Genomic DNA, 17,015 nt, shown 5'->3' with positions numbered 1-17,015 from the left:
CAATTTATCTTGGCCAATTTTATATCTGGCCGAGGAAACCCACATGGACACAGTTTTGTCACATAATACAGAAGCTGGAAAATAACTTAGCAGTTGACATCATGTTTTTATTTTTTTTAAGTGGTGGCTTGTCAGACTTTGCTGGATTTCAGAGACTAATAATTGTTGATTGGATACAATCGATAGACTTGAGAGAATGTATTGGACATGATGGTTAAGTTAAACATTTTTAATTCTGTTTTTATTGGAGGTGAATAGTAGCAGTCTATAATAAGTTTGCAACAAAGCATGTCATATTCATTAGGGACACATAAAACATGCAGACAGTAAGGAATGAAAAAGGTGAAGATTCAGGTTTGAATGAGTTTTCATAAGTGCTTTTGTGAACTGTTTCAGTGATACTGTTCCACTGCATGCGTTCGCTCACTGGAGTTCTCAGTTTCAGTGAGAACATCAGCTCTGTGCATTCCTTGCCAATGACTGAGTCACACAGCCAACACACAACACAGTGGAAATATGCAACCAGACAGTCTTAGGGTGTGAAAATTCATCAGAAACTTTCACACAAACAAAATTAATATTGGCAACAATTATCACTTTTTAATGCTTCTAATATTCCTAATTCAGCTTATTACACAAATAATTTTAATATTCTGATTTATCATTATTATTTGAATATAATCATTCTACTACTCATTATTATTTAAATATTCTGATAAGTGGTATTCTTTATACAGAATATAGATCAGTCATTCCTCATTGCATGTGATGGAAAATACTTTGTGTACAAACCTGGAGGCGTAGCACATTTCTTGTATATGAGCAGTTCTTGAAATTTTTGTGTGTAAAGAATTTTTTTAAAAATTATATTATGATCACGTTTATGTTTTATTAAGCTGAATTAATTATGGATTTTATGATTTATTATTAAGTACTAAAGGTTATTACAAGGAGCCTGGTTCTGAAACATTACAGTGTGCTCCTACACACCACACCCTAAACAATTTGACAGACACAGATTTCTTAGTTTTATCAGGACAATATTCATTTTTAGTCTGCATTGTTTTGAGAGCCACATCCTGAAAACATCACAGAACTATCTGCACATCTGTAGAGTGATAGTTGTAGGCAATATCACTTTAACCAGTCATCCACAATTACACACACACACACACACACACACACACACACACACACGATTGCTTGAGGCATTAATGAATGTGTTCTGAATTTGTCAGAGGTGGCCCAGTGAGAGAAGATCTATTATTCTATTCCTCTTTATCATATAAAACAAGCTGTTATGGTTATTGAAACCACTATTTTACAGTATTTCATAGCACATTTCTATAATTTATATTATTGAATGTGGTGGTTATAAATTAACTAGTGTCCTTCTGAAAATGAATATGTAAAACATTAATCAAAGTGATTCAGGCCTGGAGGATGTGAGTTTTCCCCCACACATTCCAGAGCACTGATCACACAGTGTTTCCCTGCATTAAAATGTATGAAATCCAGCTCAAAGGCAGACAATCTTGATTGAGAGAGAGAGAGAGAGAGAGAGAGAGAGAGAGAGAGAGTTTAAATTCAATTCAATTCAGTTATTGTACACAAGGCATAGAGACCAGAGTTTTTCTGAGGTTAAGGAGGTTAAGGCTAGAGTCCACTGGAGCCACTGTTGAGCCCTATAAGAAGGCCTTTACTATGACTTTTTTGATTGGCAGGCTTTATGGCAAATTTAACTCAGTTTTGCTTGCTTTGGCTATAACAAATGTACTTAGCATTGAGGAAATTCAAACACACTTTGTTTACATACTGATTAATAACGTTTAATAACCTGATTACTGAAGAGTGCAGTACATTCTTATGCGTGTTTGTGCTGCCCTCTTGTGTCCATTTTCTATTGCATTTCAAAATATCCATATGCTCCAGACCAAGGATTCATTTAAAATAAATGAATATCCTGTGATTGATCCTTCGCAGATGTATTTAGATTAATTTAGGGAAGTATTATTTATAATTTATAGGATGTTAATGGCTACAATATTATGGTACAATATCATAGCTTTTGGTAGTTACAGCTGCTTGCAACTACACATTTTCATGAAGCACCTTTTTAAAAAATTTAATTAAATTGATTATTTCCCCCCATTTTCTCCCCAATTTGGTCACCTGTCAAATCCCACCAATCAGACAGCTCCCCCCATCATATGACAGTTAACAGTTACCAACAGGGGCGGGTGAAGACTAACACATGCTTCCTCTGAGACACGTGTGAAGACATTATTTCAAACTGCTGCTCATACTGCATCACAGACTTAAAAAATCGAGAGAGTGCACTGGTCAAGTGGTTGTGGTCTTTCGTGGGAACCTGTGCTGTTACCAAAACAGGAATTTGGGATTTTGGGCATTTTTACAGACTTTGTAGCTCTATTTCCGGTTAAAATGATACCTCAGGCAGTACCACAGAGCTCATTATGTTTCAATTGTCCCCAGTTGATTGACTTTGTTTATTCAATCTATAAAATTTTTGGAGAATCAGACAGCAGGAAGCCCGTCATCAGTGCTCTTGCCTGGCCTCTTGCCTCACCTACATTGTAAACAAACATTTGTGGACCAGTACTCAGCAGTAGCTACCACTTCTAGTGCTAATTTGAAGCTGTTATAACATATATAGTAAAATAGAGCAAATTGTTACATAGTGTGTAATTTTTACACATCTGTCTATTCTATGCACACGGGCATAGTGTTTTGGACGCCTTTTTTTGTAATACTATGATGGCAAAAACTGTATAATAGACAACTGCACAAGTACACTCTCTATATTTTAACTCTATGACAGTGAAATACATTTAGAGAAAAGCTATCTACCCTGCACAAATAAGCTGGCAGATGGCCACTAGCTAGGAGACTACTTTCAGTTATTAAATTTAATTAAATTCTCTCGTTTAAATTGCGTATTGATCATAATATATGCACCTTGCCATGCTACTGCATCAAACGTACATTCACATCAGCTACTGCACAGAGATTTATCAATAACCTCCCAGAGGTATCAACTATTATTGGATCACTGTCTGATCCCAATGAACTTGATCAGGCCACTGAATGCTTAGAGTCAACATTCCACTACATGCTAGATAAGGTAGCTCCACTTAAAAGAAAAATAATTAGAGAGAAAAAGCTAGCACCCTGGTATAACGATCACACGCACCTTAAAACAGACCACTCGAAAATTACGTCATGACATAAATGGTGTCAAAACAAATTGGTAGTATTTCAAGCAGCATGGAAGGAGAGCCTCCTGAATTATAGGAAATCTGTTACTGATGCTAGATCAGTCTATTTCTCCACCTTAATTGAAGATAACAAAAATAATCCTAGATTCTCATTTAATACGGTAGCAAAATTAACTAGGAATAAAACAACAGCAGGGCACACAGTGGCTTAGTGGGTAACATGTTTGCCTCACACCTCCAGGGTTGGGGGTTTGATTCCCACCACGGGAATATGCAGAATTTGCATGTTCTTCCCGTGCTGCGGGGGTTTCCTCCGGGTACTCGGGTTTCCTCCCCCAGTCCAAAGACATGCATGGTAGGCTGAGTGGCATGTCCAAAGGGTCCATAGTGTATGAATGGGTATGTGAATGTGTATGTGATTGTGCCCTACGATGGATTGGCACTCCACCCAGGGTGTACCCTGCCTTGTGCCCCATGCTCCCTGGGATAGGCTCCAGGTTCCCCGTGACCCAGGAGGATAAGCGGTATAGAAAATGGATGGATGAATGGAAAACCACAGCAGAAAAATGTGCACAATCATTATATAGCAGTGATGATTTCATGAATTGCCAAAATTGAAAATATTAGACAAAAAAAATTCAGACTATTAATTTAAAACCAGATAGTTTTATAACTAACCCTGTAGATAATAATATAACAATATCAGATCAACAACTAGAATTTTTACTCCCTTTCGAGAGACCGAACAAATTTCATTAATTTCTTCATCAAAATCATCAACTTGTTTACTAGATCCCTTACCTACATGTTTCTTCAAACAGATTATTCCTGAAGTAATCAAACCCCTTCTAAAAGTAATCAGATCTTCCCTTAGCACTGTCTATGTACCTAAATCATTAAAACTAGCAGTTATAAAACCCCTGATTAAAAACCCTGACCTCGACCCCTGTCAATTGTCCAGCTATAGACCAATATCAAATCTCCCCTTTATCTATCCATTGTCACGTATAGATGACCCTGCTGCCCCTGCTTATGATACTTGATCATCTTAAATCTTAAATGTTAATAATAACAGCAACAACAACAATATTATTATTATTATTATTTACTTTATTCATTTATTTTACTATTTTTAAGGTTGGTTGTTCTTGCTGTGCCTGTGCTCAGTGTTAAGATACTGCTCGTTCATCATGCATGACGCATGACTATTTTCATCACCCTTCCCCCACTGAAAGAGTGAGGACTAGGGAGAAATAGTGGTTTCTCTCTCACACACAGTCCACACTCATATATAATCACACTTGATATCTGTCTCTCTCTTTAAAAAGTGGGTGTGTGCGATTTAAATGACAAAATGTACACAGTTCTTGTTTAAGCTAATTTCTAAAGCACTTCATTGAAATTCACCACTGACAACAGCAAAAAAAAAAAAAAAAAAATGGAGAACTGCGTGTCTCGTGACAATGCCTGCAATTTGTTCCCAACAGACACAGAAACAACACATTGTTGGGTGGGAACAATCAGCCATTTTGTCTTGCCATTTCAGTGCTTTGAAAAATGTGATGGCTTCTGGCTCAGAAATCCCTGTTATGATTTCATGAAATAATGCGACGTAGCTCCTCCTTGGTTCCTAGCCATTTTTGAGCTCACACCCCTCCCTTTTCTCCTCTCTCTTCTCCACTCCCCCTCTTTTTCCATCTCCCCTCTCACACCATTCAGCCTGCAGGAGCTGCAGCAGCAGAAGTCTTTGGCACAAAGGAGGGGAATAATGCACAGAATTAAGACCCTCTCAGGGAGCTGAGAAATGCGAGACAATGTGTGACGGGTAATAAGGAATACAAAGAGGGCCAGGAAAGACCAAACAGTGAAGGGATAGCCTTAGGAAGCCCAGAGCACAGCACAGGGGACGTTACGAAGGAAGGCGAGAGAAGATGGATGGAATATTGTTGATGGTGGGCCAGAACCCTGTTTTCTCTGTGTTGTTGTTCTCTGTCATGTTCAGGGTGGTCCATCACCTCCTGAGGAAGCTGCCCCTGCCTAAAGTAGTCGAGCACGATGAGCTTCGCTCCTGGAAGTGGAGAAACCTCAGTGTGTCTCTTGTCCATTCACTGCTTACCGGCCCATGGGCCATTACCTGGTAAGTGACAATGATTGTGCTTGTGTAGATGGTGTGGAAAAGCTAGTTGGTGTGTGGGATTTGGGATTGATAAGGTGTAGTTCCAGGGATAATATAGGTATAGAGTTGGAGCTGTTTTAGTGCTGATTTGGTTTACTCATAAGCTATGAGGAAAGTATAAGATAGCTTACAATAGCAAGTGTTTTATTTTGATGTCTGCCAATATATTAGCATATATGCCCTCTTAGAATTTTTTTTTTCAAAGAGGTTCTTTGGACAGTTAAGTAGTTTAGACTGCTAAAAGGGTTTAACTTGGCTCCTTCTCTGATAGATAAACACTATCTCTAGGGTTCTTTCTAGGATCCTCAAATCTTTAAGGGTCCAAGATTTTATGCATGATGTATGTATGAAACTTTTTGAGAATGAAGACACGGAAGCTGAAGAACAATGCAGGGAATGTTGGAAACCTAACAAAAATGTCAGCACATAATAATCAATAGTTTATTGTCCTGATCTAGTGACTTTTTCAGTTAATAAAATAAAAATGTCTGTGTTTTAAGAACCATTAGCCAGTGGAAATATTTTATTTGTTATTGTATGCACTTTTCCCCCAATGTCCATTAATTTATTCATATTTAGTAACCACTTCATCCTAGTTAAACTGAGTCCAAAAAACTGGGTGTGATGTGGGAATTCACCCTGGACGGCACGTCAGTGTCAAGTGACAGAGACAGTGACAGTTACGGTCAATGCACAATATCAAAGACAGAATCCATAATCCGGCAGAGGTGATGTACAAATAGGTATTCAGAGGACAAGACTATGATCAAGGGTCAAAGGGTCAAAACTAGACTGAACACAAATGAAATAAAGTCTTGGCATGCCAGATGCATTAACAGAGCTTAACGAATACTTTGCATAAATATCTGTGTTGTGAACATGGTTATGTATTTTGGTGGTGATTGAGTCCAGATGTGTGTAATCAGTAATCATGTGTGAACTCAGAGTTGGAGTTCATGGTAGCCATGTTTTTATTTGGAGGTGCACTCTGGGAAATGGAGTCAGATGCTGAATTTGGCATTGACATGACAGAGACACCCCCCCCCCCCCCGCCCTTGAGGAGCTCGCCCCGGGGTTTTTTCCTTAGCTGGCTCATGGGATGAGTCTTTGTTTTCTCAGGATGCCGGGCATGAAAGTCGTGAACCTTGTGGGGGTCGAGGACCATAGTCCTCCCAGTCAATCAGGTACTGGAGCTTTCCCTTTCTGCTACGTGAGTTGAGGATGGCTTCGATTCTCCCTCAATTTTAAAGGTTTCAGGTATTATGATTGGAGGTACTCGTTCCACTAATGGACCGTGAATTGCAGGCTTGAGGCATGACACGTGGAAGGAAGGAGAGAGTCGGCAGTTTCTAGGAAGCTTGTGATGTCATTGTGATGTCATTGATGCATGAGAGAATCTTGGAAGGTCCAAAGTATCGGTGTGAAAGTTTTCTGCTTCCTTGTTAAAAGCAGATACTCAGGATGTTCTGTTCTGTGTCGATCAGCAAACTTTTTGTTGCTTTGAGCCACTTGTTCTAAGTGCTTGCTCACTCCACCTGAACCATTTGTTGACTGCAGGAGTGTCCATGGGGTTAACATTCCATGGGAATAGGGGAGGTTGGTAACTGAGGACACACTGGAAAGGGATGAACTGGCCTAAAGCCTCAAAGAATTCTGGGCATACTTGGCCATGGGAGGAAGCAGGCCCAATATTCTTGGTTTGAGAAGGACCATAGAAATTTTCCTAGTTCCTGGTTGGACTGCTCCACTTGGCCGTTGGCCATAGGGTGATAGTCCGAGGTGAGGCTGACAGTGACACTGTTAGCTAAGAAAACATCTCCATTAAGTTTTTCCAAAGTTGGGATGTCAATTGTGTTCCTTGGTAACTTACAATGTCTTCTGGCAAACCATAGTATCAGAACATGTGATTAAACATGAGTGCTGTGTTTTCAAAGGCTGTGGGTAACTCTGGCAGTGATATCAGGCAGAGGGACTTGGAAAACCGATCAATTATTTCTGTCAACATTTGCTTCTGAGCAAGTTGTGAGTTTTGTGGATACCTATATTTCCAGTAGACAATGATGTCTGAGCATGGGTCTGGGCCATAAATGAGGAGTTACAAAAGTCTTTCCTTGAGGCAATGTGCTCTGAGCATGATGGTGGTTTCCACGATTTATTTCTTTGATCCAGATGCCAGTTTAGTGCACCAATGAATCATGATTCGGGGAAAATGGGTTCCTGGTTTAGTTCTAGTAGCATGTGTAACAGAGCATCTGTTTTGCTGTTCTTGGAGACTGGTTGAAATAAAATGGTGTATTGAAATAATGTGAACAATAAGGCAGATCTGGTTTGGTGAGAACTGAGCCATTTTGTAGTTCTCAGATATTCAAGGTTCATGTGATCTGTGAATATGATGAAGGGGTGCAGGGCACCCTTGAGCCAGTTTCTCCATTCTTCCAAGGCTAGCTTAACAGCCAGCAGCTCTTTGTTCCCCAGATCATAGTTATGTTCTATGATGAGGTTTTCAGAGAAAAAGGCGATAGGATGAACTTTGGGCTTTTTCAAATCATTGGGTTATTGTTCTGACCCCTGTATCAGGGCATCCACCTCGACAATGAATGGCTTAGTGGGGTCTGGATGTTGGAGGATCAGGGTAGACAAAAAATGCTGCTTTCAGCTGTACCAGTGCTTCTTCTGCCTTAGAATTCCATTTTAGCTTCTTGAAGCCCTTGTTAAACAGGGTGGTTAGAGCCCTAGATGATAGAGCTAAAGCCCCAAATGAAGCACTGGTAAAAATTGTCAAACCCCAGGAATCGTTGTAGATCCTTAACTGCGTTAGGCAGCTGAGAGAAGGTATAAGAGTTCTATGGTACAGTCGTATGGATGATGAGGTGGTAGGTCACTGACTTTGGCTTTGCTGAACACTTCTTGGTATTCTTGGTATTCCAATGCAAATTTTCACTTTCTCAGTGGTCTCGGGACTCTCAATAGAGGTGGATGCTGTTAGCACCATTGTTACTCAACAGCAGGATTTTTAGCATTCTGATGCTCTCATCAGAATGATCTCTCTTTCTGTCTAGGAAATATGAGGTTGTGTTTTTACATTCATAGAAAGCCAATGGTGATATTTGGATGTGACAGTGATCAATAGGTAGGTAGATTTATGGTGAAGGGTGAATGCTGACTTGAAGTCGGAATGGTTCAGTGCTGTGTGTAATGGAAGCTCCTCTTATTGGACCTCCATTTAGAGCTTGGGTTTGGAGAGGTTGTCGGAGTGGTTGAAGGAAGAGCCTGAGTTCTTTGGCAAAGGTTCTGTCAATGAAAATTCCTGCTGCATTGGAATCAATTAGTGTGAAGCCGGACGTTGATCAAGAGGAGCCCGCATCTTCATGGTTGATGAATGTATAGGAACCAGACATACTGGACAATGAGCAACTCTGTGTTGGTTACCCAGTAGAAGCACAGTCCAGCTTTCCTGCATTGTTTATGTTCAGGGACTGTCAATTTGGCCTGAACTACCAGCATGCCCTGCATGGTTTACATCAGGAAGGTCGAGAATCTTAGGGACTTGTCAATTGCATAGTAGGTGGTCAAGGCAGATAGAGAGAATAGGTGCATCCAGGGATCTCTGTTCTTAATGACAAGCAAGCTTGGTGAGAAGGTGATGGTTCAGCCCACAGTGATAAGCAGCTGTGACAGCGGGCCTACAGTCCGCGCATGCCAAACACTACGTGTTCCTCGTGCAACTGCCGAGTGTTTTGGACAGCATGGAAGCACATGGCTACAAGGCAGGGCGGCAGAAACACACATGGCTGGCCCACATCCTTGCTCCATTTTTCTCGGGGGAGGCTCAGCAAGCTTACTATGCTCTCCCGGTGGCTGACACTGCAGACTCTAAAGGGAGAAATCCTCACACGCTGTGGCCTGTCCCCATTACCATGGCAGCAGAGTTCCACTGCTGAACTTACTATCCCACGTCCACCCCTCAAGCACAGATGGATTCACTGCTCCGCATTGCCAAACGGTGGCTACAAGCAGAGCCGCACACTGCTACCAAGGTCATTGAGCGGGTAGTAATGGACCATTTCCTAAGGGCTATGCCACCCATAGAATGGAAAGCCATGGGGATGAGAGGCACCAACAACCCCCAAAGATGCTGGAGAGTCTCAAATGCACTCTGACCACCCTGTACATTGGAAGGGGCAAGCAGGGAGGATTCAACCCGGGGCTGCACGGTAACCAAGGGCCCCGCCGGGTAGACCCCAATCTCTACAGGGAGAGGAACCATCACAACAGACCCCCCATCTATGGAACTCTCTGGGACGTGTCTATGCCCACTGAGCCAGACCCAGCATCTCCTAAACCAGCTAACAAACCCTGGCTGGCGGGTTGGGCCCTCCATAACATGACCCCGCCCAGTGCTCCATGCTCTCTGTCAAAGTGCATGGCCGGCCGGTCATGGCTCTCCTGGATTCCGACAGCACCTTGACCCTGGCCTGCCCAGCCTCCCTGGGATGAGCCCTCAAGACCATTGCGACGCTCCCGGCCACCAGCGTGCAGGTGTGGCAGATAGAGCTAGTCGACCAGTGGCTCCCTGCCTCCTTCTGCATAGTAGAAAATGGCCTACTCTATTACCGAACAGAGCATTGTGGGCAGGTTTGCGATCTGCTGGTGATCCCCCACTCCAAAACTCAGCTCTTGATGCATTTGGCCCACGCACACCCACTGGGAGGACATGTGGGTCCTCAAAACACCCTGAGAAAGGTTGAAAAAAAAGGGGTTTCCTCAGTGTCAGCACCCACTCACCATCATCAGCGTCCCCTTCAAATGGATAGGCATGGAGCTGGTAGGGCCGCTCCCAAAATCCACCCGAGGCCAAAAGTACATCCTAGTAATCCTAGACTACGCCACCAGATACCCCAAGGCAGCCCCCCTGTGGAAAGCTACCTCCCAAAACATCACAAGTGAACTCATGCTGCTGTCATCGGGATCCCCAAGGACCTGCTAACAGACCAAGGTACACCTTTTATGTCTAAGCTAATGGGTGATCTGTGTCGGCTGTTGCATGTGAGATACCTGAGGACCTCTGTCTACCACCCCCAGACGGACAGCCTCGTCAGAGGGTTCAACCAAACACATAAGCAGGTGGTAGATGAGGAAGGATGGAACTGGGTTCTCCTTCTCCCCTATGTGCTCTTCACCGACCGAGAAACCACTCAGGCCTCTACCAGCTTCACCCCCTTAGAGCGCCTCTTCAGATGGTAATCCCAAGGACTGCTGGACATAGCCTGGGAGGCATGGGAATAACAACCATCCCCGTTCCGCTCCCTAGTAAAATATGTCCAGGATATGCAGGAGTGGATCAACAGGGTAATGCTGATCATCCAAGAGCACATGGAGGCCTCCTAACAAGACCAGCAAAGGGTCTACAACTGGCTGGCCCAGCCCTGGGAATTCCAGCCTGGTGACCTGGTGCTCCTCCTAGTTCCAAAAGCCTCCTGCAAATTCCTGGCTCACTGGCAGGGCCTGTACAGTCTTAGAGAGAGTAGGCTCAATAAACTACCGCCTACAACAGCCCGGTAAGTGCGCCAATGCACAACTATACTACATTAACCTGTTAACGAAGTGGGTCCAGCCTAATCCTGTAGTATTTACATGTGCCACTGTCTCCCCAGATCCTCCCAAGCATACCTTAGTCCAGACCTGAGCCTGACACAAAGACAGGAGCTGACGGATTAGTGGACCAGCATGGCAACATCTTCTCCACCACACCAGGCCTGACACACCTGCTGCAGCATCAGATTAAGACCATGCGGGGAGTGGTGGTTAGACAGCGGCCCTGACGAATCCCAGAAGCTCGCCATCAAGCTATTGAGGAGGAGGTCAGCCAGATGATTCGTGATGGGATCATTGAGGAGTCCGGCAGCCCCTGGTCCAGTCCCATTGTGGTGGTTCCGAAGCCCAATGTCTCCGACTTCGACAGCTACCCCTTTCCCCGAGTCTCTCATCTCACCTCCTTTCACTAATTGAAAATAAAAGAGCACTTTTCCCCACGTCTGCCACCTGTGTGTCTGTATTCCACCCGGCCACAGCCCTGAGTTGCCACAGCAGCCTTAAGAGCTGGTTCATTCTATTCACTGCCAGCTATGTGTGTTCTGAAATCCAGGGCATTTTCTGCTGCTCCTTGCTTTCCCTGGGTCACTCTTAGAAGTTGCTCTCCAATTTTTGCTTTTATTAATAGTAAAGACTGGCAAGTACAAACACATTCAAAGCCCAATATCAAAGACAGAATCCAGAATCAGGCGAAGTGTCATGCAATGTACAAACAGATATTGGTATTCAGAGGACCAGACTATGATCAGCAAATGAGAAAACAAATGAGAATTTGTCAAAAACAGAATGAGCAAACATATAAATAAAGGCTTGGTATGTCAGATGTATGAACAGAGCATGAAGTGTGTTGTGATCGTGCTTACATAGTGTGGTGGTGATTGAGTCTAGGTGTGTGTAATCAGTAATTGGGTGACCTTGAGCATGTAAACTCTGAGTTGGAGTGCATTGTAGCCATGTATGTAGTCGGAGGTGCACTCTGGGAAATGGAATTAGATGCTGAATTTGGCATTGAAATGACAGTCAGGAGATTGCAGGGTACCATGTGCACACACATTTATGCATTCATTTATACCTAGGGGCAATCTCCTAGCACCAATGTCCCTGCCAGAATGTTGTTTGGGAAGTTGGATGAAACCTGCGAACCTGGATGAAACCGACAAGAACATGGTCAGAACATGCAAAACTCCACACAAACAGTAACCTGAGCATATGTTCTAATTTTCCCCAATGTATTAACCTAATGTCAATGTTGTTATAGGAAAACAGTCAGTGGTGTTGTGGTGTGATGCTCTTTCTTTCCTGAAGTTGATTATTGTCAGTTTTCTAATAACAGCATGTCCCGAAGTGTATTATTCCTCTTACACGATGCCGGTGTTAAAGTAAACTGCAAAATGCAAAGCTCTTCATCCTGAAGACTCTATTATGTCAGAAAACTTAAAGGACAGTTACAAAGTGCTGACAGTGGAGAATCCATCTACAAATGTTAAATAAATGTCTTCTTACAGAAAACTTCACCATATAAACCATCACACACATTTTTAAAATCTGTTTATGTGGAGTGTCTGTTATACAGGTCCCTGTGTAAGTTGTTACTATTGAAACAATAATGTATTAGAAGGAGTGCATTAACATTTGATTTGCTGTAGAAAATTAATCTACGTCTTATGACCAAATTATGTTTAAGAATTCAACAGTGCTGTGGTATAAATAAATATTAAGATTAACTGAAAGATTGTCACATTTTTTTTAAATTTTTTTTTTGCATATGTATTTATTTTGAGTAGTTCAGTAATGTGTAGTTCAGGTGAAGAAATCATTTGAAGTGCCAACTTCAAAGGAATTTATCTGTGATTACTTTATCACTCTACAGTGTGAGCCTTTGGCCAGAGATGCTGAGTAACATGCATTCATTCACCACACCAGTCTGCTATCTGCTTGTGAGTGTTTCAGCAGGTCAGTAACGACCCCATATCCACTTCAGCTTGGTTTATGACACAATAATACGCTCCTGATTTAAGAACTGTTTACTCTCCATTAACAATGCCTTTCCCCACTATTGTTATGTATGTGAGAACCAGCTTGAACAAATATTGAGCAATGAATTTTGGAATTTTGTGCAAATTAAAAAAAAAAAAAAAGAAGTTTTATTTAAAGATTACGAAGTAATGCTGTATAGAATACACAACAAATTTAAATTAATTTCAGCAATAGTTTCTAGTTTTGATTAACCTCACATGGGTTATTTCAGTGCTGTGGAAATATATGTGCATTTGCATAATTATTTATAAAATAAATAATAAATAATATATAAATTAATGAATATCACACCATATGTAGTTTATCCAGAATAGTCAGTGTTATTTCTACTCACACTGGAACACTGTGATGCAAAACATGAACATAAACTAATCCTGGGCCTTTGTTGTCACAGGTTACTTTTTGCAAGATGCTGGTGACATCATATTTTCAGGACATGCAATAGGATCATGGGAGTTCCTGCTTCATCACTTCTTGGTGAGTTGCATTTGTGCAACACAGAGCAATGAAAAACTCAGTATGGTCCAACAATGATAATGGTCCGAGTGAGGAAGCCAATGTTCTGTCTGTATCTCCTTCACAAATTCAGTACTGTGGAAATGTTTTAGACACCATATTTTTTTTTAGTACAGTATTTTATTACTTCTACATTATCAAGTCAGAACAAAAAACGTTTTAGATTCCCAAACATCAGTTTTCTAGCACAAAATTAAATGTTACAGAAAAATGTTTATATATCATTAAAGAAAGCAGCATATTACATAAGAGACACTTTTCAGACAACAAACACAATGAAGGCTGCTGGGTTTTTGTGCAAAAATAAGAAACAAGTGCAACAGTCAAAGTCTCCAGAAGAACTGTGGCTGGTTCTGCAAGATGCTCAATAAAATTTTACAGTTCATTTCCTTATAAAACTGCACAAATAGTACTGGAGACTAGTATTTTTATTTTTATTTTTTTTGTCACACCAAATCTTGACTTTGTTTCATTTACTACTGTTTACTGTTCTTTACAGTATTTTTAAAAAATGTACTTTATGTAAGCAACAATAAGTACAGGAGTAGTAAATTTAGCATTATATTATATTATGGATGTGTCTCATGGTGTATCACTGTCTGAGGAGGAAAGCAACATTGACTGTAGATATCTATAAACCTACAGTTACTTCATCATGCGAGTAAGGGATGATTATATTTGTATAAATAAGTTTGAAGCAGTGTATGAAACAAATGTGCACAGAGTCAAACAGGAAGTAACAATCACAATGAGAATGAAGGCATGGATACAATACTAGGGTCCCTAGGATGAGACATCACATGTGTGTGAAAGTCCGGGTTATTTATGTAACGTGTGTGATTAGTGACAAATGAGTTCAGTGCTGCAGAGTGGGTGAATGAGTCAGGTCACCAAGTGTCAGCCATGTTGTTGGGACAAAGCCGGCTATGTTGTGACAAGGCGTGATAAATATTTTGATTTTATTTAAATTTACTTGCTAAGATGAATGCTCTTACTCTAGTTTATATCTAGTTTATATGGTTTATATAAAATGAAATAAAAATAAAAACATGTAAAAACAAAGAAAGAACAATCTATAAATTTTTAGATCTATAGATTTAAACCTTTAAACGCTGGACAGGTCCAGGCATACATTACAGTCCTCACTCTCCTAACTATACATATTTACAAGTTTCACTTTGGAGCCTGAATAGCTGAATAATATGTTTACAAATCAATAACTGATTAACCCAAAGCTTTAAGTTAACACTGTGGTGACCAGACTTGGGCACACGAATGGAAGTAGAGCTCTTCATTAATCAGTGGGAACTTGCATTTATAGTAGTCTTTATAAAGGCTGCTGAGCTGGCAGAAGTCAACAAGACGATCTAACACACACACACACACACACACACACACAAACAAAACCCATATAAATAACTGAGAAACACCAACAGGATGACCTAAGAAAACTTGTTATTCAATATTTGATATTCCAGAACATGCAGCAACACAGTAATGCCATAAAGCTAACACAAAATCAAAAGCATTAAGAAAAAAAACAACCATAATGCTCAACAACAAATAAAAAGCCGCACCTCCATATTTACCATGGCATTACCCCTACATAGGACAAAAACATCTTCATTGCATCCATGTATTCCTTACTGTATCTGTAACCTACAGGTGTTGTGGTGCTTCCTGTACAATCTGTACACCCAGCGCTATGTGGCCGGAGCAGTGGTTGCCCTCCTGGTTGAGGTCAACAGCATGACCCTCCATGCACGGCTGCTGCTGAAACTGGCAGGAGCTCAGGGGTCAGGTCTCTACAACGCCAACAAGTTCCTCAACCTCTTCACGTATGTCACCTTCCGCCTAGGCACCCAGTTTTACATAACCTATTACATCATCATCAACTTCTCCTTGCTGCAACATGGCAGCTACTTCCTGCTCACCGTGCTCATCATGGACACCATGATCCTCATCTACTTCTACCGATTGCTCAGGGCTGACTTTTGCCCCAGAAGGAAGGGCCATGTCATACATAATGGCGCTCACTGCAGCAGCTCCTCTCAGCTCTTTGACGACTGACCAGACCTTGGAGCGCGCATAAAAAGACAGTCTGCTTCATTACCCTCAGTTTAAGACTGTGTTTTTGCCTGGTCATTTCAGTGTCTTGTATGTGGGTTGTATCCTGATAGGAATCACATGAAATTATACTTGAGGTAAAGGCATCTTGACATGCATTAGTCAGGCTGAAATCTGATTTCAGTATTACACATTAACTTACTATGAATTAATCAGTTTTATTTATGCAAAAGAGGGTTACTGCATCAAAAATCAAGATGTGTACATTCTGTTTTTAATCTCTTTCAAACATTTGGCTTGGAGAGATGGATATATTTACACGTATCTAACATGTAGCTAAAACGTACATGCTTTTGAAGTGGTTTGATTAATTAGATTTAAATTAATTTTTAAAATGCATCCTGGGTGCAATTACACGTGTATTTCTATGTGGATATTCCCTATCCAGATATAATTCTTATATTCAAGACGCATGAAACAACCAAGTGTAAGAAAAGTCTTAATTTAATGGTTTTGTGTAGCCAGTTCATTGGGATTTGTGTTTACTCTGAAAATCTATGACTGCCTCTCTCTGCCTTCTCTCAAGAGCTCCTCAAGAATCTCACTGCCTCCTGTGTTTGTGCAATTGTGATTAATGTCTAATGGGATGTGGGTAAACTGTATGGCCTTCATTGTCAGGCCTTGTGGATTAACTTCATGGCAAAACAAGCAATAATGTAGCATTAAATGGTAAACACTTTTAAAGAATCTTGTTATACCATAAATAATGTTCACCTTTTTGAGATGGAAGTTTGTAATTCACATTTACAGCCAAGACAGTCATAATGGTACATGTGTCTGCTAATCTCCAGGCAGCAAATCTTAATTGTCTATGTGTCATTTGATTACTTTGGCTGTGCTTTAAAAATTTTTAGATGAAACAGCCTCCAAATGTCCTAGATTTTTGACAACTGATTGACTAAACTCATCGAACTCAATCAAATAGCAAAGTAAATTCATTCAGTATGGTATTGTAGGTTGTGTAAATAGGGGTGAATGAAAATGTATTTTATGCCAGAGAGAAACTGTCGCTTTATTGGTATAATTGAACAGCTAGACAGCTAATAGCTAAAATGAACAATTGAAGTAGCTAGATGTCCATGGGCCATTTGTGAATCTACCATTTTAAATAACATGCTCATGGTTCTCAGCCAGGCCTATCCAAACAGTGTTTTCCTTATTTTCAAGTATTAAAAGCACATCGGCTATGTAATCAGGAGGACTGCAAAGTATTACAAGCTAAAGGAATGATGCAGTGGTGCTTTATGTTGCATAGTTCTTTTTTTTTTTTTGCATGTACAAAAGCACAAAAAGATGATTTTGCAAGAATATACCATAAGTCAACAACT

At 40.9% G+C, this 17,015-nt stretch overlaps 1 protein-coding gene across 1 annotated transcript; it reads left to right on the top strand.

Moving 5' to 3' along the window:
• The first annotated feature begins 5,017 nt into the window (after positions 1 to 5,017).
• Positions 5,018 to 15,962, top strand: LOC128621613 (TLC domain-containing protein 1-like). The gene is made up of 4 exons (XM_053647507.1): positions 5,018 to 5,376; positions 12,878 to 12,960; positions 13,439 to 13,521; positions 15,226 to 15,962. Exons 1-4 carry the CDS (start codon positions 5,171 to 5,173, stop codon positions 15,628 to 15,630), a joined length of 777 nt encoding a protein of 258 aa, XP_053503482.1. The 5' UTR covers positions 5,018 to 5,170; the 3' UTR covers positions 15,631 to 15,962.
• Positions 15,963 to 17,015: the final 1,053 nt, after the last annotated feature.

Source organism: Ictalurus furcatus, chromosome 17 (assembly GCF_023375685.1).
Source record: "Ictalurus furcatus strain D&B chromosome 17, Billie_1.0, whole genome shotgun sequence".
NCBI classification, from domain to species: Eukaryota; Metazoa; Chordata; class Actinopteri; order Siluriformes; family Ictaluridae; genus Ictalurus; species Ictalurus furcatus.
The sequence above is the reverse complement of the archived record's forward strand: the minus strand, read 5'-3'. Positions and strand labels throughout refer to the sequence as shown.